At 43.2% G+C, this 24,005-nt stretch overlaps 1 protein-coding gene across 1 annotated transcript in view; it reads right to left on the reverse strand.

Annotated features, from left to right (window-relative positions):
- TTC9 (tetratricopeptide repeat domain 9) overlaps positions 1 to 24,005 on the reverse strand; it is a 47,430-nt gene that overhangs the window by 4,815 nt on the left and 18,610 nt on the right. The window contains exons 2-3 of the mRNA XM_042047226.1: positions 23,636 to 23,999; positions 1,855 to 2,037 (exon numbers count right to left, since the gene is read on the reverse strand). Coding sequence (XP_041903160.1) covers positions 1,855 to 2,037; positions 23,636 to 23,999 — 547 coding nt within the window. The remainder of the gene's footprint in view (positions 1 to 1,854; positions 2,038 to 23,635; positions 24,000 to 24,005) is intronic.

Raw genomic sequence — 24,005 nt, forward strand, 5'->3', positions numbered from 1 at the left:
AACAATCACACTTTGCAGATGGAGACATTGAAAGTCGAGACACTGACTTATTCCAGGTCACATAACAATTCTTGATAGTGTTACTTGATTCCTATTTCTGCATTTTAACAGTGACATCCTTTCTTACTGTACATATTCTTTCCCCCTGAATGCCCTTCAAGTTTTCCATAATCATAAATAAAACAGTGGAACAACAGCCTTGAATGGTCTACAAATAACAGGAAAGAGTCTCTGATGCAAAGCTGAAGGCCAGAACTGGATTTTGTATACATTAAGGGCCTTTAGGGACACTTTCTGGTATGTTTTTGTAGCAAGTGGTATTTGAAGTTGTTGCTGTTGAATAAATTAGTATTTATTTCAAGAAGCAATGAGGAATACCAAATAAATAGTATCACAAGGAGGGGGGTGGTAAGGGAGCACAGAAACACATATTTTAAAAATGGAAGCTAAGTGGTTCAGCTAAAAGAAATTTTTCACATCTGAGCCTAGTCAAAACTTCAAGGTTAGGATAACTTATTTTCCACTGACTATTTTTCTCTTGCATATGCTTCTCCATTTCCTAGTTCTGGCAAGGGCTGAAAGCAGAAGGGCACAGTGTAAACTAAAATAGGCTACACTGAGCTTTTAAACACATTTGCTCTGGGAGTGTGGGGTGCACAGCTGTGCTGTCAGACTGCCTGGAGCCCATGGCCAAGCAGAGCAGATGGGATCAAGCACCCTTAGGGGAAGTGGAAGAGGAAGGAGATCCCAGCACACTCCCAAGCACATCCTCCCTGATGGTCCTCCAGGACACAGACACTGCAGGAGCCCTGCAGGGCCAATGCCTGTAGGACATCAAGCACAGTCAGCTCCAACAGCCTCCCTTCCCTCCTCTAGTTCAATGAACATCAGCTCCACCATGCTCCGCCAGGACCCAGGCTTGCTCCTGTTTTACACCCAGTTCTCACTCTTTCCTCTCAGATTCATCTGAAGAGCTGCTCTGTAGCAGATTTTCTTTGCACGTGGCTTCCATTTTACTTTCTTGAGATCCTTTAATTTTGAGTTCTACAAAATTCCTTTCTGTTTAACACCACAGTGTTGTTTTATCTCCCTATTATTTCTGAAAAATAAAAGCACCATCTCTGCCTCACCCTGATCTCTGGCCTTTCACCTTTCATCTCTTTCACCATCTCCACAGCTCTTTCACCTGCCTTCTGAGGCTGGGCAGTTTAGCATGAAGATGGTTGCTCTGGCAAGGCTAAGTTGTTTGGATGTATAATTTCATTGCTGTCCCCAAATGAACTGTATGGTTTTGACAGATGGATGACAGATACTTAACAAGCAATTGGCTGATTTCACAGCAAAAGTTGAAGCATCCTGATGAATGCTTTGTGGGTAAATGTCTGTCTCCTTGATCAAAGCAGAATACTAACCCTTTACTGAGATGGTGGAAGGCTATTGAGGATGACAAATAGTTTCCTGGCATTGCTAAGGGGAAAAAGCTTTTTCTCAGAGAGTCAGAAAATGTAATGTTTGGAGTACACTCCTTCCCCATCCTGCTTTCCTCTTCAAAAATAAGTTAGGGAGGGAAAGAGAGGCAGAATCCCCTCCACACTGACAGCACTCCAGCAATACTGTCATCTTCCAGGTCATGCTGCAGCCTTGGCAGCGGTTAATCTTTGGGCACTGCAACCTTGCTGCAGTACCCACAAGTGCTTGAAGGGGAGTCCAGCAAAGGACACACAGTGAGTCATGCTCATTCCTGTGGAAATCAAGACAATCAAGTCAGGGACAGAAATAAAAAAAAAAAAAGTCATGGAAAAAAATACAAAAGCACTCAGTGCCAAGCCACATCCCTGCCCCCCTTCCCCATACCTGTCGGCTGGCGGGATCTTGCCTCTTTCAGGTAGTAGAGGGCCTTGTTGAAGTCACCCAGGTGATAAAATGCCACTCCTGATCGATAGAGCGCCTTGAAGTTCTCGCCTTCCTTCTGCAGCACTTTGAGGCAGTACTCCTTGACCCGCTCATAATTCACCAGCTCAGCCTGGAGCAGGCAGGCTGCAGGGCATGGGGATGACAGTAGACAGACAGACAGGAGAACATTAGTGCTGGATTTCCCCCTGCTCCCTGCAATCTGCACGGGAGAAGAGAGCAGCTTAGGTGAGGGAAATGACTCAGCCTCGTGATTCAGAAAGGGTGCAGTCATATGGATTGTTTGCCAAACCCAATTGTTCGCAATTTAAATACTAATGCTTCTATTTTTGGCATTGCAAAGCAAAGGGATTGTCTTTACTCTGGGGAGACACACAGGCCCACAAAACACTGGGGGAGAGGGAGAACATAAACACCCCTCCACAACTCTGGAATGCCACACAGTCTACTGGCAGTGGCTGGCTTCATTTGTAATGAAATTGCTTCTTGGACTGAGGGCTGGAGCTCTGAAAAGTACTAAAAGGCAGACTAACAGTTATCCAACAAGGAAAAAGGGGGATAAATTGGATCAGATTTGGTATTTGGCTTAATCCAAGGCTCTTAGGTTTAAAAAGAATATGTAATTGCCTTTTATCCAGGAGATCCTGTATGGAGTTTTGCTATAGGAAACAACAAGGGGCTCTGCCCTGTTGGAATGTGCTGTCAGCAAACCAGAGACACCTGGAGCTGTAGTACAGGGAACAAATGTGCTATGCTGCCTGCTTCCTCAAAAGCACTGCAATACAATTTCATTCCCAGAGGTGAGTTCTGCCAACTTCCTAAAGGAAAAGGCAAACAGTAAATAACATGTTGAGGGTTCTGTGTGCTGAAGGACAATTGTTACATAAATGTCTGGGAGCTGAAGAAAATTCCCATTGTGAGTTTCCCACAACTAGGAGTGAAATAAAGGGGAAAGGGGAAGATCCCCAAGCCATGCTTTACAGCCATGCTCATGGCTTTCTGTCATGCTTACTCCAGTGGGCTAAACTTCATACAGGTGACCTGGGCATTAGGAATGGCTTGGAGAACACCAACAAGAATAGGACATGGTGCAGTCACAGTCTCTGAGGAAATAAGTTGGGCTGCAACACAAGCCCATCTAGTGCTGCAATCCAAGGCAACTTTGGGAATGACACAATTTGGGGAAGGAAGGCAGAATGCCACTACAAGGATCAGTTCAGAGGCTGGCAGCATCTAGTGCCAGGGCATGGAGAGAAATTTCCCATAGCAGGTGGTGTTACTCAGTGTGTCTCTGGCAAGGAGGAGACTCAGTACTCCTGGAAACCCAAGTCATCACAGGTCAGGTGTTACCAATGAACAACCAGACTTCATTTTTTGCATGGTAACTGCAGCTGAGAGGATATGGTGCTGGATCGGGAATATGATGCAGTTCTTCATCCCCTTTCCCCACACCCCTAGAGTAAGCCCTACAACCCTCTCTGTATCACACTTTACTTCATGAGAAGGAGATTGGCTAGGTGACCTCCAGAGATTCCTTCCAATCTAAATTAGTTCAAATTCATGATCACTTAATGTGGACAGAATATATTTCTAACCCAAGTACACCTTCAAAGCTTAAATAGCTTACTGGGAACAATCACAAACAGGCTTTTACCATCAGAGCACTGATGCTAGAAATGTATTGAACAAGGACTGCAGAACTAGTCCCACTGCTTGTACATTGTTTAAGTGACACAACCATTACTAATTAGAGCTTTGTCCCATTTGCTTTAATAATGGAAGGTCAATATATTCTAACAGCTCCTGCCATTAATGTGCATAGGTATTTTGAAAGATTCTGATAATTTGCTATTTGACTCCCAGTTAAAAAACACATATGTTTCTAAAACCTTAATGGCATTTCCTTATCCAGAGTTAGTCCTTTCCTATTTGTCACACATTGATTTTTCTCACTCTGTTTCTAATGGAGCTTGAAACGACTGTGCCTTGTTTTTCTTTATTTTTAAAAGCTATTGAAAAGATGGCTGTGTAAATTTACTGCTGGCTTCACTGCCCTGGAAACAGGATTGCTTTGTTTATCTGCTGACCAGTAGCATGTACAGCAGTGGCAGTAGCTTTCTGCACGCTGCCAATCTGAGCCAGCCTTTCACGTTCTGTGGAACTGCCTTTCAGAGCAACTAGGGGGTGGATTTCAGTCTCTCTGTTCATTTGCTACTTGGTATTTCCAGTGAAAGTCACAGAAATTACTCTGGAAAAATGACAGGCAGTCTGTTCATGTATATTAACTCAGTAATTCCATACGGGACTTGCTTCACGTATTGGTTTAAAAGAAAAGAAAAACTCTCCCACATCCTGCTAATTCATTAAATCCAAATGGGTTTCCAGATATCCAGCTGGGTTCTTTCTATGACTCATACTCACAGTAAAGCTTCTGCAGGGCATCCCCGCTAACCGTGCATGCACGTGGCGGGGAGAAGTCAGCACCACATGGCCAGCAGGAGAGATGTGTGTTTATCTGAACAAACTGAGCAGATGGATGTGCAGGAAGCAGTTCTGCTGGAAGAGTTGGCCATTTGGAGACCCAGTGTTGGAAGCGGCTGTTGGAAATGAACCTGGAGGGAGTATCTCCCTTATAAATATTTAGACATGCGTGCTTCCAGTTCTTGGTGGCCTGAAATTATCTAAATCGACTGTGATCCAAAAATATTGAGGCTGTAAGTAATTCAGCTTTCAGAAATGGAAGAGACATGGAATCTTTGTACTTCTTACCTAATTCAGTAAGGTAAGAGGATTGTTTTGAAGGGGACAATTGTTTTGAGGAGAGAATTGTTGTATGGGCAGAATTGTTTTGAAAACGTGTTTTCCTAAACAGATGTGCAACTCTGGCTGGCAGTGTGTGTTTACCACATCAAACACCTTATCACCCTCCTTCTATGTTCATAATAGGCCCCCAGTGAATCCCTCTGAGGAACAGAGCTCACCCAGAAAGACCAAATCTAGGGGTTTATCCCTAGATCATCCTCCTGCCTTCTTGAAACTGGATGGGCTTGATCCTGCACAGCACCAGCTCTAGTGACTCTCTGATGATTAGAAGGGTGCCCTTTACTTGCAGATGCAAACTATAGTTGCCCATTCCCTGCAGGTCTCATTGTCATTGTAATACAGCATCTGGTGATTACATCTCCCCCACTGAGAAATGTTGCTTGCCCTGCTTCCAGCAGCATGCAATGGTTATCCATCATATTTGGTTATCGTTCTCAATTTGGCAGCTGATTTATTGTGTCAGCTTAAGCAATAAGTAATTCTTAACTTTTAAGCCCATGTATGTCTCATAGTGATGAAGAGTCCCCATCTGTTGAAAAATAAAATAAAATAAAATAAAATAAAATAAAATAAAATAAAATAAAATCCATCTTGAAATTACTGGGTGAAATGTGCCATGGGAACAGGGAGAAGGTTAATGCTATTAGCTCCAGAGGAGGGGCCCTGTCTATCATGCTTCCCAACTGACTGCTGATGTTTAAGCAAGGGAATAGGAAATTTGGCTGTTTTTCTTCACAAGAGGAATGTTAAGTCTAGATTTGTACATTTTAATTTGTGCATTCAAATCTACGCCAGCCAGCTCCATTTGAGAGGTGCAGTATGGATCTGGTTCCAGTAGATAAGTGAGCTAATTTGTGTAGCCCTGTTCAGCACAAGGTTGAGCAAAACAAAGATTAAAGCACCTGTAGAGCCAAAATACATCACACGTTTAACCTTTACCAGCAGCTGTGGTTAGCTGGGATGGGAAGTTGTAACTAAAATCCTGGAAGTTGACGGGTTTGGATTCTACTTTATTCCACCCTGAAATAATTTTGAATTTCAGAGTATCCTTCAGGAAGCTACCAAGGCTTGACGGGTACCAGTGAGAAGGGATCCATGGCAGCTTTTTTGTTCCAAAGGCTAATAACTTAAATTGTTTAGGAAACATCACTACATTTCTATACTGATTTTTTGTTTAGCTTCAATTTACTAGCCACACGTTACCCTGCAAAGCCTGCACATCCTTGTTGCGTAGGTACTCTGAGACTCTGATCAAGTCCTTCATCTCCTCTTTATTAGCTTGTATAAAGTGGCATCTGGAATCTCTTACTAAAAAACCACCTTATTTTTCAGCTTTCCTTACTTTTATAGCTGTTCTCTGAATCCTCAAAATGAAGTTCAACTGAAAGTGCTGTCAGTCAGCATTTACCACAGAAACCTCTTCTGTGAGAATACCCCTGCAGGTTATGCAAAAAACTCAGTTTGGCCCTAATTTCTGGCTTCTAATTTTGGCTAAGAACTAAGTCTGGGAGTAGCATGTCCAGGTTTTAACATGGAGATTTTGAACAACAGTATCAAGAGCCTTGCTTAGCTGGCAATTTTCACCAAAGGGCAAATCTTCATTCCAGAACAATCGTCCAGACACTTTTTATACCAGTGGCTAAATTCCCATTGTAGGCAAGGCTCAAGGCCTATCCATGTTACAGAACACTCAAGAGAATGGGCCAAATTTCTGTGCAAGCAGCATTAGGGCTGTGCAAGCATCCCTACCCTGTGGCATGTTCCTTGGGCTCAGCACTCTGAGACGAAAATGCCTTTGCCTTACAGGAAGATCTTGGGCGGCAAACTCATGTTTCACAAGCTCCTGTCCTGTTTGCTATCACTCAGGTAAGCTGGTTGCACTGCCTAATTTTAAGATTTTCTTGTGCATTTCACTGTAAGAGAGTCAACTGCTTATATCTTTGCTGGTCTCTTAAGTTTATGGGCTAAAATATTCTATGTGCAGTATCTGCCCTTGATGTCTTCTTTTGGAAATGTCGGACAAGACTGTTCAGGTATTTTTGAAAAACAGGCTAGGCGAACATAGCTTATTTTTCCTTTGTTAAAGATCTCTAGTGACTGCCTCTTTGGATGCATCTCATGCCCTCATCGTTTGGCTTTGCAAATGGAAATCTGGCAGATATCCTTTGTGTCAAGCAAGTGCCTTCTGTTGTCCCCAAGGTAATCTTTAGCTGGCCAACTGATAACCTTCTGAAAATAAAACCCAGTATGGTAGTGCATATAGTACTCTGTAGCGATATACTTTAGAATCTGGTACCCAAATCCTTTGAATATTCAGTTGACCCTGGACATAATCTGATCTAGAAAAAAGTTGTGATTTGAAAACTTTTGAGATCACAGAAATCCTCTTTTTGAGACCACAGAAATCCTGGTCACAGGAATAAAGAGCAGAAAGTGGAAACCAAGCTAAGAGGTGTTGCTTCTGTTATGACAGAAAGCTGGGGGGTAGAGGCACAGAAAGGGGTATCTGGTGGAAGGGGTGTATGACTGAGAGCTGAGGTCTATTGTGGAGGTGAAGTCTGGGTGGAGATGGGAAGTTAAGAGTTTGGGACAATGTGCTAAGGACATAGTACACATTGCAGCCAGCCTGGAGACCAAGAGGAGCATTTATAGCAGCAAAATCCAGGCAGAAGAAACCAGCCTCCCTAGCTGTGTATGGCAGCAGCATGTCTAGCAGATCGCTTAACCACAGTCACATCCTGGCTCTGAATCACCTTTTTCTATGCTGGGATATCACCAAGGAACACTAAGCTGCAGTGCTGAAAGGTTGCCCTTGCAAATACTCCCTGGAGACTGGAGTAGGTGTTCTATACAGGAGTTAATGGTAAGTCATGTGGTTGAACCCCTCTTATATACCTGTGCAAAAAGGTCTGAATCCAAATGACCTTTATTTTCAACTCTTAGAAGGAAAAAACCAGCCTGTATTGATTTGTTTAGTTGCAATGCAGAGAGAAGTAGCTAAACTAATTACTGCTTAAACCTGAAGTGCATCTTCCCTCTTTGTGGTATTTATTCTTGACTCCACCACTAGAGTTTAACAACTTCTGTGGATTGTTCCTCTTTAACAAGTGCTAGGTACTCTAACCACTACAAGCTCAACCTGCATTTCCTAAACTGACAGTGTCATTCCCAGATATAACCACAATTAAACTCTGCAAAATACTTTGCTTTCAGTATGATCTCACCCTAAGAATAGCAGCCAGCCGTTCACTTAAAATCTGTTTAATTGCAGGAAGATGGTTCCTATTCTTGCTCAGGGGTTCTACTTTAGGAAACATGATTGATACTTTAATATAACTGCTTCAGGGTTTTATTCGGACATTCGATTAAGACCTTCATATGTCATTGAATAGACTTTGTTCTCACATCTCTTTAAGACTCAAAATAACAGGGCAGACTAAGAGAGTCCTGTATTTCAGAAGGCTTAGTATCCTTCATGGTGATGCTCTCCCTCAGAAAAGAGAAAACACGCTAGTGACAAGTTCTGGTTTAAGCATCTGGGAAGAGAAATTATTGGAATATCACAACAACAATAACAAAACCCAAATCAAACAGGAGGCACCGGGAGGGATGGGGGGTGTGAAAAGAAAAAAATATGTGTCTTGGAATAGACAGCAACCTTCTAACCATGCCACTAATGGATGCATAATTAATCTCTGTTTGCTGCAGACTGTGTAGATGGTGTTGACAAAAAGCACATGGAGTTTACAATGTCCACTGGAAGAATTAAAAGGGATACCATTACTATATGAGACTGAAAATGTCAGTCATGTGTTAGTAATTTGAATATAATTAACTTCTAAAATAAATCAGGTAACATGTGACTCATAAGGTGATGTTGAAAATGTAGAGGGTTATTTTAGATTTAAAGTCACCTTGGACTTAAATACCGTATTTTAATATACAGCATAAAAAGAACTGGCTACTGGAATGCTTATCCAAATTTCTCTGGATTTATTGATCCCAAATTTGCAAACTGCACAGGTTACATGTAGAAGGCACAGCCCAAGTTTTAAGCTGTGTTTTAACTTGTGTTAAATTTTCAATAGATTTGCACTAAAAGGAGCCATATAATGTGTGAATGTAAGAATCCTGTACTAGAGGAACCGAGAAAAGCATCCATACCTCCACAGAGCTCCATGTGTTCTGTGCCTTTCAAGAATGCAAACCAGCATTCCTCAAAAGAGGATGCTTAAAGTATCTTTTTTTTTTTTTTCAGAGATATGCTGCATGCAGTTTCCCTACTAGACTGAGACACTAATTAGGATCTACAGTTTCCAAACAATCTTCCATTAAATATTTCTCTTCTTTCTCTATAGTCCAAGCTTGCAAACAAAGAGGATTTTCTGGCTTCTCACCAATAAAAAGCTAATTATAGACAGCTTGATAATGTCTGGCAATAATCTCATCAGCTGACTCCTAGTTCCCAGACAACCTTAATGGGATGAATAGGGAATATCACAATGACAGTACAACTTCCAGCCAGTGGCTCTCATTTATTCCTCTCCAGGTACCAAAAAAGACCTAAACATGCCCGTATGTTTCTGCTTGCAGGGAAATGTGTGGAAGATTAAAATCCAAACTGTATGACAGGTTGCCTCTCTCCGTAGGGAGGGATTAATGCTAAATGAAGCGTGGATCCACAAATGTTTGTAGAGCCCAAAGTGAGCCACCTCTTCCAAACAGCCTTCCCCTTCTCCTCAGCCTGACTCAATTTGTGAACAGATACCAACTGTTCCTCCCCCTCCTGCCATCCTGGCCGTGCTTTCCTTCCAATACATAGCATGGTCTCTTTCAGTTCCCTGCTGCTCCTTAGTCCTCCATACCTCTTCCAAAATAAAGATTCTGACTTCATCATTCCAATTAGCTCTTCTAGGAGAGAGAGAGGCAGTAGTAGTGACTGAAGCATGCTGATGCTTCCACCATGGTACACATTAAAATGTATTTAGTAGGTCTCAAAGGAGCTGCTGAGCCTGTGTGTCAGGCTTTTTGTGGCTGGCAGCCCACCCTAGGACTAATATGAGCTGTCAGAACAGATTAGTTTAACTTCAGTCTGTGATAGGGTGATCAATCTTGAAGATAAAGGAAAAACAGTAGATATCTTGGCTTTTACGCTAGTCAAATCACAAATTTTAGTGACTTTTTTTTAAGCAAGTTGAAGGAGCACAGACTAAATGAATAGACTTAATTCTGTTAACAAAATGAAAGGCAACATTAAGTAGAGTTTGCACTGATCTGTCCTAGGCCCCATGGTATTTGGTATTGTCAATATAGACCTAAATGACAGACTGCAGACTGTCTTGTCAATTCGCAGATAACTCCTAGATGTGAGAAGCTGGAATCTGTTGGAAGGTAGGGATAGAATTCCAAAGGATCCCCACAAATTGGTGGTGGTGTTCTGATAAAAACAGGATGCAATTCGACAGGGGCAAGTTAAAGGTCCTACAGATATGCAGGAAAAAACCCCACTGTTTAGGTACAGCAGGGGAACAGGTAGTTGGAAAGCAATTCTGCTGAAAATCCACAGGAGGACCTTGACAATAACAAGTGGTCCAGAGAGGACAGGGCCTCACCAAGACAGTGAGGGAAGAGAGGCTAACCCTATTCATCTACATAAAAAGAAAAAAAGCAACTCAAATGGAAAGAAGGGTATAACCAGGAAATCATCTGTTCTCCTTGTACTCAGAAAGTAAGAAGAGGGCTTACATTTCAGCTAGGAAGAACTTTATAGCAGTGAAGAATGAAACTTTGAAAGAGACTGCTTGGGAAAGATGTGAAGGTTCCTAGCTTTTCAAATACTTAAGAACAGCTTAAGCAAATGTTACCTGGGATGTGTCTTATCTGTACACTTTTACCACTCATGGGTATGGACAGAAGACTCTTGACAGCTCTTCAGTCCCATTCTTGATTGTCCTGTAGCACTCAGAACATGAACAATCCTGGGTTGTCCTTGACAGCTGCCATTTAGTGCTAATTCCTATCAGCAGGTCCTGCTGGAGGATGTTAGAGCAACATCCTAGCCAGACATGGGAACAGGTAAGCATTTAAGAACAGCTGGCATGACTGCAAGCCTTTGCTATGTGTTTATGTTCCCCTATCTCAGACTTCTGTAGTTTTGAAGATCCCAGTTATTTAGAAGTGTTCATTATTTCTGTAAGATGATTCTTAAGCTACTTTAAGGTAAGTTTGTGGTGATTTGTGCTTCTTTTCTGGCACAAATCCAGTGATGTAATACTGCAGTTTCCCTTCACAGGGCCAAGGCCTTGAGAAGCAAGGAATTTCAGCCAACTTTTCATATGATCCCCATAGCTTCTGTTTTGTAAGAGTATTTTGACCTACCACTTCCTGTAGTTACCAGTCCTTCAAAGCAAAACCAGAGGCTTACTGAAAATTCTTGGCTGTGGTAATATTAAAGCAGTAGTTAAAATCTAGATGTCAAGCAAAAAAGAATTGTCTGTAGCCAAAATCTGCCTCCAGCTGTGTACCGGCAAATTTTTATTTTACCATAATAAAGAGCTTCACATGGAGATGATCTTCATACTGGATCTTCTAATCTACATGGCTTTGTTTTTCTCAGCCAGGAGAGGAAGGAGCAAAGTCCCATCAATGCACTGGTAGAGCAAGAGCTTCAGTCAGGTTTTAACTACTACATCATTTTGATTCTATAAATACTAGCTCCTACTGCAGCCACATTAGACGAGATGCAAGTTCCTTCTGTTTGTTTTTGCCAAGGCTGTTATTGTTGATCTGCCAGGTTAAACACCCTGGAGGTTTCCTTCTCTGTGACTATCTAGTAATCTTTGACCTGTCTGTATCTTTTAGAATCAGTGCTCATCTAATCCAGTCTAGTCCAGTCAACTAGACATGTTTGGCCTTCAAATCTGTTCCAGTTGCTATTTTATTCCACTGCCTCTTCTTTGCTGTTTGCTTTTGCTCACCTTGTGTTGCTTTACTCTCTCTCTCACTGTTGCACCTTCTCTACATTGCAGCCTTTCCTCCTCTGGCCCCTTGTTGCTATTGACACCCACTGAAAGGATCTTGTCTCTTGACTTGTTTTCAAAAGGAAACAGTACACGGAATTTTATCAGAGATCAGCAACACCAGACAACCATCTAGTAAATATCTGGTGTTCAGCAACAGTCAACTCCAACAAGTGCTATCAAATATTTATAATTCTTAGTGGAATGTATTAAACACTGAAATTAAGGTCTTAATGGAATGATGGTATTTTTTCAAAACCCATATGAGACAAAGAGGGACTTCTGTAAATAGGGAAGCACTCTGGAGGACATGGGGGATTTCAGGCTGCCTTCTCTGCTGAAAAGCATCCTTTGCTCATGGTGGTTCAAACAATTGACAGCAGTACTGTGAAATGCAGCTTGAAGGCTTTCCAATGAAGTCACCAACAATTGTGCAGGCCATGATGGCCTCAAGCCTGGCTTACTGCAGCATGCTGAGTTTGGGATGAAAGCTAGCACTTTATCCTGTACCACAAACAAGCTGTGATGACGTGGCTGAATAACATCTGTGTGTTGTGCCCTGTGGTGGCTCACAGTTCACCTCCCAGGGCACGTGAAAGAGCTGACCATTGCAGAGTCTGCTGAGGGGTGGAAAGCAGGATTACCATGTAAAATTGATAGGGACTGAAATGCTTTTACATTTTCCTTGAACCCTAGCTGAAAAGATTTATGTGGCAAGATGGAGATGTCAAACTAGGAGGAATATTTCCTTCGTTAAATTAACTACTCACTCATATGTTCTATCCAGGTCCAGTGTAGCCCAAAGCCTTTCCATTTTGATGATGTTTTGAAACAGAGAGAAACCTTTATGGCTTTTGTGGGAGGGATGGAAAGGAGAACAACTGACAATCAATGAGGCAGAGGATGCCCAAGTCAGCTGTTTTCTAACTAACTGAAGAGAGGTGTAAAATAAAGTTCTCAACCTTATTTTCCTTAAAATGCATTATATAAACTTACAGAGAAGAGTGGTTTGTCAGCAACAGCGAACTAACTCTGCCTGTGCCAGGCTGTCACCTGCCTGAGCTTTGACAGACCACGTAAGGGCAGTTTAGGTGTCACCCTGTCATGCAGCTGGGCCTCTGGTGATGGCCCTGCTTCTTCCCTGCCCTCCATTTATACCACAATAATTTAGTATCATTGATACATCTGTCTTCCTATCAAATCAAGCTGGCCAACAGGTTTGAAAGTTACTGAGAGGGGACTGACAGGCAGACAGCAGAAAACATATGTACTTATGACTCATTTCCTTTGGAAATCAGGCTGAAAACGAATAAACTAAAGACCAGAGGGATGATTCAGAATATTATTTGCTTGAAAAAGTCAGGGTTTGAACTATGCAGAAGCATAAACCAGTCCCCTAATAAGATGTCTGCTCTTTAATATAAGCTGTGGCAAAGTTCTTCAGGTAAAAATCTCAGATCACTACCAAAGCTTTTATAAACCACACCTGTGCAATGAATTGCTGGCAGTGGAAGAGGTAGGAGTGTATGTCTGACTGGGGCTAACTTCCACCCCAACAGAGAGGCCATATTCAGGCACCAGGAACACCAAAATCATTGTACTAAATCAGTACAATTCTCTGTCTTGACTGCCTTTTTGATTAAGCTGAGGAATGGGAAGATACAGTGTAACAATTATGCGATGAAATAGGTTCTGCTGACAAGGATATTGGTCTGAAAAGAGATCACTAGTAGAATATCTCATTAATTAATTTCAGAATGGAGCTTGTTTAGTGCTTTATTAACAGCCCTATGCAAAAGTCAGAGCGGCCTACTGACTGTAAAGTTCAAAGATACTGTCAAAAGGGATGACATGAGGATGACAATGTGATATATAAAGAACTATATGACCTGGTACACAGAAGTAAATTTATTTGGAATAGAATTTGGTGATACAAAATTTAAGACCATGCTCTATAGGACTACTAAGAACTTTTGCTAGAATTTGTCAGCTCATGAGCTGGAAAAAAATGAAGAGGAAAAGGATGTGAATACACAGCTGACCAAAGAATGACTGAGTCACTTATGTGACATGGCCATGGACAGGGAAATTAAAATCTTAGAGAAGTTTATTCAAAAATTCAAACCAGTTAGCAGTGGTGTTCAAGCATGAAAATGTAATATTTGCTTTCCAATTTTTATTCTATTTAATAGGGCAGTGAACGTTCTGATTAGCTATATGTCTAAGCCTTCTTTTCTAACCTTATTAGGTTCTTTAACTCCATGATACCTTCTGGCACTGTACTCCAAGTTAATCAGACCTGTGGTTTAAAAATTATTTTGTATTAATCTATTAATTTAATTTACCACCCCACCCCATGAGCAAAGCTCCTCAGCTGTCTCAGTTTGAGCTCCATCACAGTAGTTAGGAAGTGTAAAAAGGAAAATGAATCCATTTGCTTTGTACTTCCAGTATAGGTGAGGATCTTATGTTGCTCTGGTTTCCTTGCAACATGAACACACTACTGTGTCATACACAATTAATCATTGCAAAGCATTTAAGAGGACAGTAATCTAGGATTTGAATTATGCTAGTATTAAAAATATATGGTGACTAAAGGAGTTGAGGCTTAACTTTCCACCACATTGTTTGATGAGAGAATCATTGCTTGAGGCATGGTACAGAGATTCTGATTTGATCCTTTTTGAATCACTAGACAACAAAAAAGGTGCCTATGCAGAACAACAGCTAGGGCTGACTTAAAATGATTTTCCAGAGCACCCTAAGAGACTTCTTCTCTCATTCTTTCAGCTGATCTTGCAGTTCTGCTTCTTCACGATCAACTGGGTGGGGTGGTGACCTCCCTGGGCAGCTCCTGTCTGGGAGAGGCTTTGGCCATTGCTTGGATTTATTCTCTGAAAGTGTGGATGAAATAAAATCTTTCTGCCCTCTTCCTCTCTGGGAGCAAGAGTGGAGCAGAGGAATCTGAATTTTCACAGCTTCTTCCCTACAGCTGGTTGAAAGATTCTTAGATTGTCCTTTATATCATAAAGATGCCTTTGATATCATGGTACATTTCTGGATTATATGGTGACTGCAGGGATAACACAGCACATGGGGGGGTAGATGTTTGTTAGTTACATCAGTCTAGGAGTAGACAAAGGAAGCACTAAAGGTCTGATGTAAATGTTCAAGTCCCAGATACTTCCTCTGCTTTTAATTTACTTCCTGGAATAAAGTTCCTCTCCCATATACACTGGGGAATGTGCGGGGCAAGGATACCCCAGTACTTGTTTTGTATTCTCCTCTCCTTCTGCTTCAGGCAGCAGTAATCAGCTTTGCTGTCTAGAGTGGGGTCTTTTGGAAAAGGCTGAAGATAAGCAGCATCCAACTGGGCTGATCTGAAATTAGTCATTACATGTTAGGCTAAACCTTACAGACACATCAAATGGACAGCAAATTTTCACCATTGCCTGATTGAGTTCTACCAAGTGGGCCCTGAACCCCCTTGCTTTACAGCATAAGGTGACTTATAGCAAGAATAAGGTGACTTATACTCAAGGTAAGTCATTTGAGTTTCATCGTGTAGGAAATGAGCTTTTTGTCAGATGTCTCTGATGTGGCCAGGCCAGAACAATGCCAGGGGCGTGGAAACTGACAGTTGTAATCAGGGCATCAAAGGAGCTTTGGAATCAAAATTTGAGGAACACCAGTTTGGTGGCTCTTTGCTGACTGACCCAGCTGTTTCTTTCCAGCAGCTCCCAGGCAACTGGATCGACAGCTAGATTATCAGAGTTTTTCTGTCTGCCACTCTGATATGAAAGGAGTTGCTATTGCCATCGATGCAGAACAATCTACGTGACAGCCCCATAAACTGGCAGCAAGTAAATGCAGTGAGCAGTGTTCCTACTAAAGAAAGAAAGAGAATACTGAGCAGTGGCTACAAAAGTAGTTGCTTTAGTAGGATAGAGATTTGACCTGTCAAACATGGATGTGCTGGAGAAGGAAAAATGCTGTAGCCTTGCAAGCAACAATCAGTGTCCTGGGTCCTGAAAGGCTTATGCAGAAATGTAAGGATGGTTGTTCTCTGCACCCAGGGAAATGTACAGGGTTGCAGTTCCTGCCTTGTTGATGGTACATGTGAGTGAAAAGGACTGAGATGTCACCACAGTCGTGACCCTGAGACACAGGACTTGTCAGGCAGTTACAGTTTTTCTGGCAAATACCCACAACTACTAGGGATGCAAACAGCGTAAGATTGCTTTTTTCCCCCAGACTTCTGTTGAGAGGCTATTGCAGAACTATTCAGTGATGGTGACTTACACTGCCTAAGGCTTTCAAGTTAAGTTATGTACTACAGTGATGGGCAGAGTTGTGGTCATGACCACACAGGACAAGAATGTCAGAATTCATGGCCCTGATTGGAAGAGTTGGTAATTTTATCCAGGTGAGTGACACAGCTTGTAAAGATAGGGAATAGAGTCTCATGCTTGCACACATACAGTCTGTTGCAGAGAGGTCACACAACAACAGGCAACCAGCATCAACTGACTGGCTTCCTGTAAGTGTCACATCACCCACTTGAGGGGATGAGAGGACCTCACTGGCAGAACAGAGATGGGGGGCATCTGGGAGGTGATGACGCTTTGTGTGGGAGGTCAAAAAGTCTGACATAGCTGTATTGCAACTGGGACAGCAAGTAAAGGAATTGAAAGGGTAGAGCCATGGACTGTGCAAGCAGACCCGACTTCTGTGCTGAGACATATGATGGGAGAACTGGGTACACAGGACAAAGACAAGGAGAAGCAGATGGTGCTATCCAGACTACGAGCCTCGGGGCAATGGCATGTCAAGAATTTTGGAAAGTGGGGAAAATGGAGCGGATTTTGAAGTAAGTATCATGACATCAGCTACTGCCTATGCATAGTAATAGATGCGTTCTGACATGTCAAGCTATGACAGCTAAAGACCATTGCTCCCAGCTGTCACTTTTGCCATAGGTTATCAGAGAAAAACCATGACTGTGACTAAACCATTTTCATGAACTGTCTTAGTGCTGTTTCTAGCAGTGTCCTAAACTCCACATGGCTATACTGAGACTGATTGTTCTGCTCCAGCCCCACATTCAATGGTTGCCATTTGCAGCTGCCTAGGGAGGTGTATAAAATCACTACTACCACCTCTCAGCTTCACTCAAGCAAGCATGCCCCAGGTGAAGTTACCTTCAGCAATTCCAGCAAAGCTTCCAGAAACTGCACTGACTCTACAATGTATTAAAGAGAACATAATAGTAGCACTTCCAGCTACCACAAGAAGATTTACCTGCATTCATCCATCAATGTCCTGAGCCTACTGTTTCCCATCCAAGATGCAGTGCAGAAATGAACAAAAGGAGAGATATTCCTGAGCAGCCATTAGTAACACCTTTCTACTTAATGATAGTTAATTTTGACTCTTTTTCAAAGCATTTTTAACCCTCAGTATTAGTCACTGGTATGGTCATCTGAGTAAGCTGAAAACAGAATTAATAAACAGTTGTCTTCCTTCTGTATCAGTTTCTCATCCATGAAGTGAGAGAACAAAGAAGACAATAAATGGCCAGTAATTTTTCTCAGAAGTTTATTAACTATTTTCTCCCTTTCTTCATTTTGTTTCCTCTATTTCATAGTCCTTTTTATGTTACTTCCTGTGACACGGCACAACATCAAGAAGCAGGCAATTTAGACCTCTCCTTTTATTTACACAGTTTACTTTTACTGTTCCTTTCCTCACAGCAGCTCCTTTACATTCCTGAACTCCTAATGTAAGAACTCCTGATGGTCCTCCATTCTTGGAGCATCTGTTGCAATGCTAGAGGACACTGACAAGGAACTTGGGATGTACTGCTGAACTGATAAGCAGTTCTAAGAGAAAGGCTGGAGAAAGAGGTCTGGAGCTGGGTTAGAAATTTCTGGGCCTGAGCCCAAGTGAGCAACAAGAAGAGAAGGATGCTCCACGTGCTGAACCATTCAAAAGTGGCCCAGCTCCCAGATAAGGTGGTAACTGTGGAGCTCATGGGTGTATTTACCAATTGACTGGGACCCAGCTTTGATTTTAACACTAGGTTTTACTGAACCAGCTGAACCATCTTCAGCACAGCACTGATGGAAACCTGTGGAGGTGCAAGAGGCTGTGACTCATTGCATAACTTCTGCTGGAGGAAACTCTTCAGACAACATTTCAGCAGAGGATGGAGCAAAGCTGGAAGGATGTGCTACTACAGAACTCTGAGAAAACAGCAGTGTTCTCAAGGTGGAAAACAAGCAGTACTCTTTAGTTAAACACATTAATCACTCTGTTCTTGGAGAAGCTTTGTGATTTTTGGTATCTCCTGCTTCATCTCTCATAGTAAGCTGTAGCTAAACTTTGAGGGATCTCAGGTCACCAAAACTGCAGCTCCTCGGGACAGTCTGGCCAGGGGATCTGTACCTTCTCAATTCTCTGTTTCAGGCAAATGCTGACAAGGTCAGCTGGAATAGGCTTCTCCTCTTGCAAAGGGAATTAAACATATGGTAGAAGTGCTTGCAGAAAAAACCAAAACCCAACCCACAGAGCCTCAAGTTTTGAAAAGGCTTAGGATGAACAGTGATATATATGGAGGAAAACACATCTCCTGCCTCAGCAAGAGACACTCTCAGAAATGTATCACTTAAACCAAGGTTGGTGGCAGCTTGCTATCCTTTCTCTTCCCTCCCTCCCGCCCCCCTGGCATCTGGAGGTATTTCCATCCCACCCTTTCAATGCACAAGCAACTCCTTGAACAGGGGAGATTTTTGTTATGCTAAATAAAAGGGAATAGGTAAATACTGAGTATTTCTAAAGAGCAATTCATGACAGTGGCTTTAAATTCCATATCTTTCTTAAATACGTGTCAGAGTTTGGGCCTATCACTAAAAAACCACACACAGTCATTGGTGTTTATTCTCTTCTGCAGTTGCACCTCCCTGGAGCAGTAAATGCATCAGTCCTGTAAATCAAAGAGTTTCCAAGCACTCCGGGCTGGTCAGATGTATCTAAAACAAGAGTGCCAGGAAACGCTCCCTGTCACTCAGTGAAAATGCAGACCACATCCTGCTGCTCTGTTTGCTGCTGCTCCTCTTTCCCACTGCATGGCATCCTTACAGACGGTGTTTTTGTTGATGCAGCACATTAAAAAAAAAATCACATCAAGCAACAATCCAAGACTGCTTTAACACCCACGGCACCGTGTGTCCTGGTAGAATCTGTACTTGCTAATGGCTATATACTGGGATGGGCTTTTAGCAGAGACTCTTTGTGACGTGTCCTAGTGGGTGGTCAGCGGAAAGTTTTACCAGCTTTTCTCGTGTTTAGTTACATTTTTACTTGGATTAGTGTTCACTTGGATAAGTGGTTTTATTTGGATTTCTCCATGGAACTACTCATGGAAGTCCATGCAACTGGCAATAATTGGAAGTAGTACCTACACCCCAGCCTGAGGGTGCTAGAAGGTTCCTATGCTGCTGGAAGTGTCATGTTCTGTGGGACTATCACTATGATCTTCACACAGTCATTGGAATGGTACCAGTGCACATTTCTGCCAGTGTAGGAAGCCAAATGTCATTTTCCAGACTGAGATGTATCTTGGAGAGCTAAATTTTTAATACTCTGTGGAGGTATTTGTGCCCTTCTGGCAAGACTCCTATAGTAAACTATGGGTACCTGAATGGGAATATAAACATGCTACATTTATTTTACATTCATGTAACTAACAGTTTTACAGTAGTCCCAGGAGGTCATAAGTGCAGATGGATAAACTGAAGTTGAGGAAAGATTGGTGAAGATAATACAGCTGGTTAGCATAGAGAGGGAGGATTAGCAACCAGATCCCCCAGTGCCAGTTGTCATCCCCAGATCTCTCTCTGGTTCTGTTTCTCCTGCCAGAATTAGCACTAGAATTTCTGCATGCTTAGGAAAATCAACAAAGGTTTGGTTATCACTCTGCAACATTCCCTCACTAGAAAAGCTTAAAACTGTGCTTACCCTTAGTAGTTCACTGCTTTGGAATGACTAGGACTTGTTTTTCTCTGCAGAGCTTACATAGTGCTTTTAATCCTGTAAACTTTTAGGCAGTAATGGTGGAATAAAATAATCATTGAGTTTAATGGTTGCATTTGTAGTTGGTAAATGACCCCCGTCTGCATGCAGTACATAAAGCATTTGAGCTTCTTCTAGATCAAAGATGCTGTACGAGTGGAAGCGAGATCAAGACCTGAGGTGTATTTGGCCAGTTTGCTTTTCCGCAAGCATTCTTTGTACATCCATCTGTTTTTTAAAAGAACATAAACCACTAACTTGGAGAAAACTCAACTGAAAGCACCATCAGGATGAGATCGTGGTTCTTGTTCTTTATTTTTTGACAGGGCTGAGAGAGGCAAAAAGAGGTCAAGTGACTTCCTCAAGGTCAGAGACCGTCAATGAGTCATAAAGAAAGAAAGGACTGTTTGCCTTACAACCCTGCATTCATTCTGCAAGTCTCTATGCTGCTGGTAGGCTTTTGTCTTTGCCTACCCTAGTGATTTCTGGGAGCCTTGGCCATGCTGCTCTTCTCTCTGGTGACATTCATCAGAATGACTTGTGGTAAAATGGTGGGGTATTGGCAGACCCACGCAAGAACGCAGCAGCACAGATGTGAAGGGCAGTCCCTTTAAGGCAAAACTCTTGGAGCTTAAAATGAAGCCCAGCTAGCAGCTTAGTGAAAAAAACATGAGCAGCTCTGCCAATGGCAAGTTCTGACATTCTTAGGCTGATTTAAAATAATAATTTTTTTTAAATCACAAGAATTTAAAACCCAGCAGGTCTGGGATCCTTTGAAATGGGCTAAATGGTTGACGTTGTGGGTGTGCCACACAGCTCCACAACAGCAGACCTTGGAAAACACACCAAATATTGGGGAGCTTTGAATAAATATGAGAGCTGGCCCCCCCACATCACACCTCACAGCAGGTGCTCTACAAAACAATTGGATCTAAACAAGAATCTGTGTGCACATCTGTGCCTAAATTTACCTTCTGCAGGCAATGACAGGCATTGACAACAGTTTAGTATTTGCCCACACGTGCCTACTCATGTAATCGGTCAGATTTAAAAAAAAACAAACAAACAACCCCAGCCTTTACCCATGAGATCGCACAAAATCCCCTTTGGGTGTATTCCTCACCTATGTGCATATTTACCTGTAGCTGATGCTCTCCTCTGACTCTCATGCTGCATCTAAACAAGTCAATGTGTGAGTGCATCTGTAGCTGTGATGCAAAGCATCTCTGACAGGTGGATGTGTGGTGGCCACATGAAAAATGACAGTGCAAAAGCAAGGTGGGCTTCTCAAATGCCAGGCTTAGAGAGTAAGCGGAGGTGCTAAAAGAACTTGATAATAAGGACACAGATGACAGCTGGTAATGCTACCGGCTCTACTTCAGAGCTAAGTGAAAAACTGTCTTCTCCAGAGTTAACATTTACTGCTGTTATGCTTTCTGCACTATACAGATTTATTTATTTTAGAAACAGCTCTAGGCAGCCAGTAGTGCTCAGAAGCAAAACTCCCTGCATCTCATATCCTCCCCATGTCAAGTAACACTGCCTTCAGCTGTAACAGTACGTGCTGGTGCCTCTGCTAGAGTCCACTGTGTAAAGAAACTGGTGTCTTCTGCTGCATCACACTTAGAAAATGAAGTCCCACTGCTGCACGTCTTGAAGCTGCTATTAGAAAGGTATACTAGTTATTGTTACATTTCTGGGGAAACTCCCTGTCCCCTCTTCCTTTCTCTTCCGACATGAATTCACTGATTCTCCTGCTAGAATGGGAGCTCTGTGACTGGGCTAGGAGTACAAACACTGCGATTCCAGTTTAACTGCACACTCCCCTCTCCAGTATGCAGGGCATTTCTTTAAAATTGCTTTCAGATAGCTCAGCAGACACACACGAAGCTATTCATTTCTGAGACAAATGCTGTTTTCTGCTCTGTGCATGCCATCTACTGAAAACATGTGACAACCGCCTGTGCAAAATGACAGCTTGACCCACTATGAGGTTATCCCAGGAAAAGCACTGCTTGTAAGTCCAGGGTTAATTATACTCACCTCCTCCTGTGTTCATACTGGTTAAATTTAGGAAAAAATCTGTTCATATCTAGGTTAAAGACAGAGGATGTTTCTCACACCAATTGCTACTGCTGACAAGATCAAATACAACCAACAGTGACAAAAATTCCTTGCACAAACCGGAAACTGTAAATAAATGAGATGGACAATGACACAGGACAACTCCATCAGCAGGAGTCAAGACATTTCTAGCAAGTGGAACTTGTGTACTGGCAGAAAGTGCCTCAGAAGCAAATTCCATTCCTCTCTCCCACTTCATTTACCTTCTACCTACCACGTCTCATTTGTATCTAGCAGAGATGCTGTCTGTGAGCCCTTTTCCAAGCCCATGAACTCACCAAGCTGTATTGTTCAGAGTACTATGGGCTCTTTGTATAACCCTGCCAATCTAAATGATCCTTGCCAAATACAATGGATTTTAATAAACCTGTGAACAGAAATTTGTAAAGAGACGAAATTACACCTGTGCAATTATGATATCGCTCTGAAATCTTACTTGCTTCTCCATCTATGAGATTTCAATAGGCTTTTGAAGAAAGAGTATTTGGAAACATGATGAAAAGGAGCTAAATTGTGCTCCCCATTACATCCCAAAAGGCATGTTGATTATAAGAGATTGGCATGCATTATGACAAGAGAGGATGCTGGCTTGGTGTTTCAAACCATTCACTTTATACTGCATCCTTTTTAGGACTAGAGAACAGGAAACAAAGCTGACCAACTCTGTCTAGAAAGCCAAAAGCTAATGTCCTGATTTGTGCCATTTTTTACCCCCAAGAATATAAAGCGTGATGAGCGACCATTCATCCTTCTGGAAAACAACAGAGCTTTTTAAATGTTATTTTGTGCACCTTGTCCAAGTTATGAATGGTCTCTTCCCTGTACGTACCTAGGCACAAGTTTTTATTGTAGAGATGCTTTCAGGCTTGGAATGAAAAAAAACGTGTGCTGCTGGGGACCAAAAATAACCTCTGATTCTGCAGTTGTTTGGATAAAGCTTCTTGAAGTCAACAGGAGTTGTTTCTGTAAGGACTTCAGAATCAGACTACAAAGTAGTTAAACCCCACACCACTCCTCTCCATCTTCCTGCAGCACTTCTAAACAGATGGCAGGGAGCAAAGGGAGGCATGATCAAATGTCTACTGACCACAGTGGTGACTGGCAGCTAGCAAAAAGCCAGGACTGTATTTGCTTTCAACTTTAAGTGTTACGAAGCCAAAAAATCCTTTTTATATCTGGTACAACTATTTGGAGCTACTGCAGCTGTGCCCAAACCTGTCCCCTTCCTTATATCAAACATGGTAGGAGTCCGTCTCTCTGTAATACCGTTAATTACAGGCTCCAGAGCCGAAGCTGTGGCTAAGGGACTGAAGGACGTCTCGGGCTGAGGGTACACCGCAGCAGGCAATCTTGGCCATTTCACGAGTCACGATTTTTGTCAGCCGGAGCGCCCCACGCACGCATCGCCGCCCTGCCACCTGTCTCCCGGGGGAGGAGGGCACGGACTCATCGGGGGCGGATGGAGCCGCCCGGGGGAAGGGCTGAGGGCCGTGCGCCCCGTCCCCAGTGCTGCCCGGGGCAGCATCGCTGTGCCCAGCGGGAGCGCGAACGCGAAAATGGAAGCCAGCGGAGGGGAAGGGGATGCGGCGAGCGGAGCAGGGCGGCAGCGCTGCTCTGCGGAGGGGGAGGGAGGTGTGCGCGGCGCAGGTGGGGACCCTCCGCCCCCCGCCCGCGGCCCCGCTGACCTGCCAGGCTGTTGTAGCAGTCGACCTCGATAGCCTCCACCGCCTGCCGCTGCTCCTCGCTCAGCCCCGCCGCGGCGGCGGCGGCGGCGGGAGGGCGCTGCCCGGCCGGCTCCTGGCTCAGCAGCAGCAGCAGCGCCTTCAGCTCCAGCAGGGCGCGGTGGTACTTGCCGATGGCCTCCCGGAATTTCTTGTCCTTGTAGCACTGCGCCCCTTCGCTCTTGAAATCCAGCGCCCGTCCGATGAGCTCGCCCGGCTCAGCGCTGCCCGCTGCCGCCGCCCGCGGCTGGGCACCGCTGGCGAGGCCGTGCCCATCGCCCGCCCCGCGGCCGCCGGCGTTCAGCTTGCCCGCCGCCGGGCTCGCCCTCTCCAA

The sequence above is a fragment of the Corvus kubaryi genome, unplaced genomic scaffold (assembly GCF_017639235.1).
Source record: "Corvus kubaryi isolate FWS band 111438036 unplaced genomic scaffold, C.kubaryi_AGA036_p1.0 66, whole genome shotgun sequence".
Classification (NCBI taxonomy): Eukaryota; Metazoa; Chordata; class Aves; order Passeriformes; family Corvidae; genus Corvus; species Corvus kubaryi.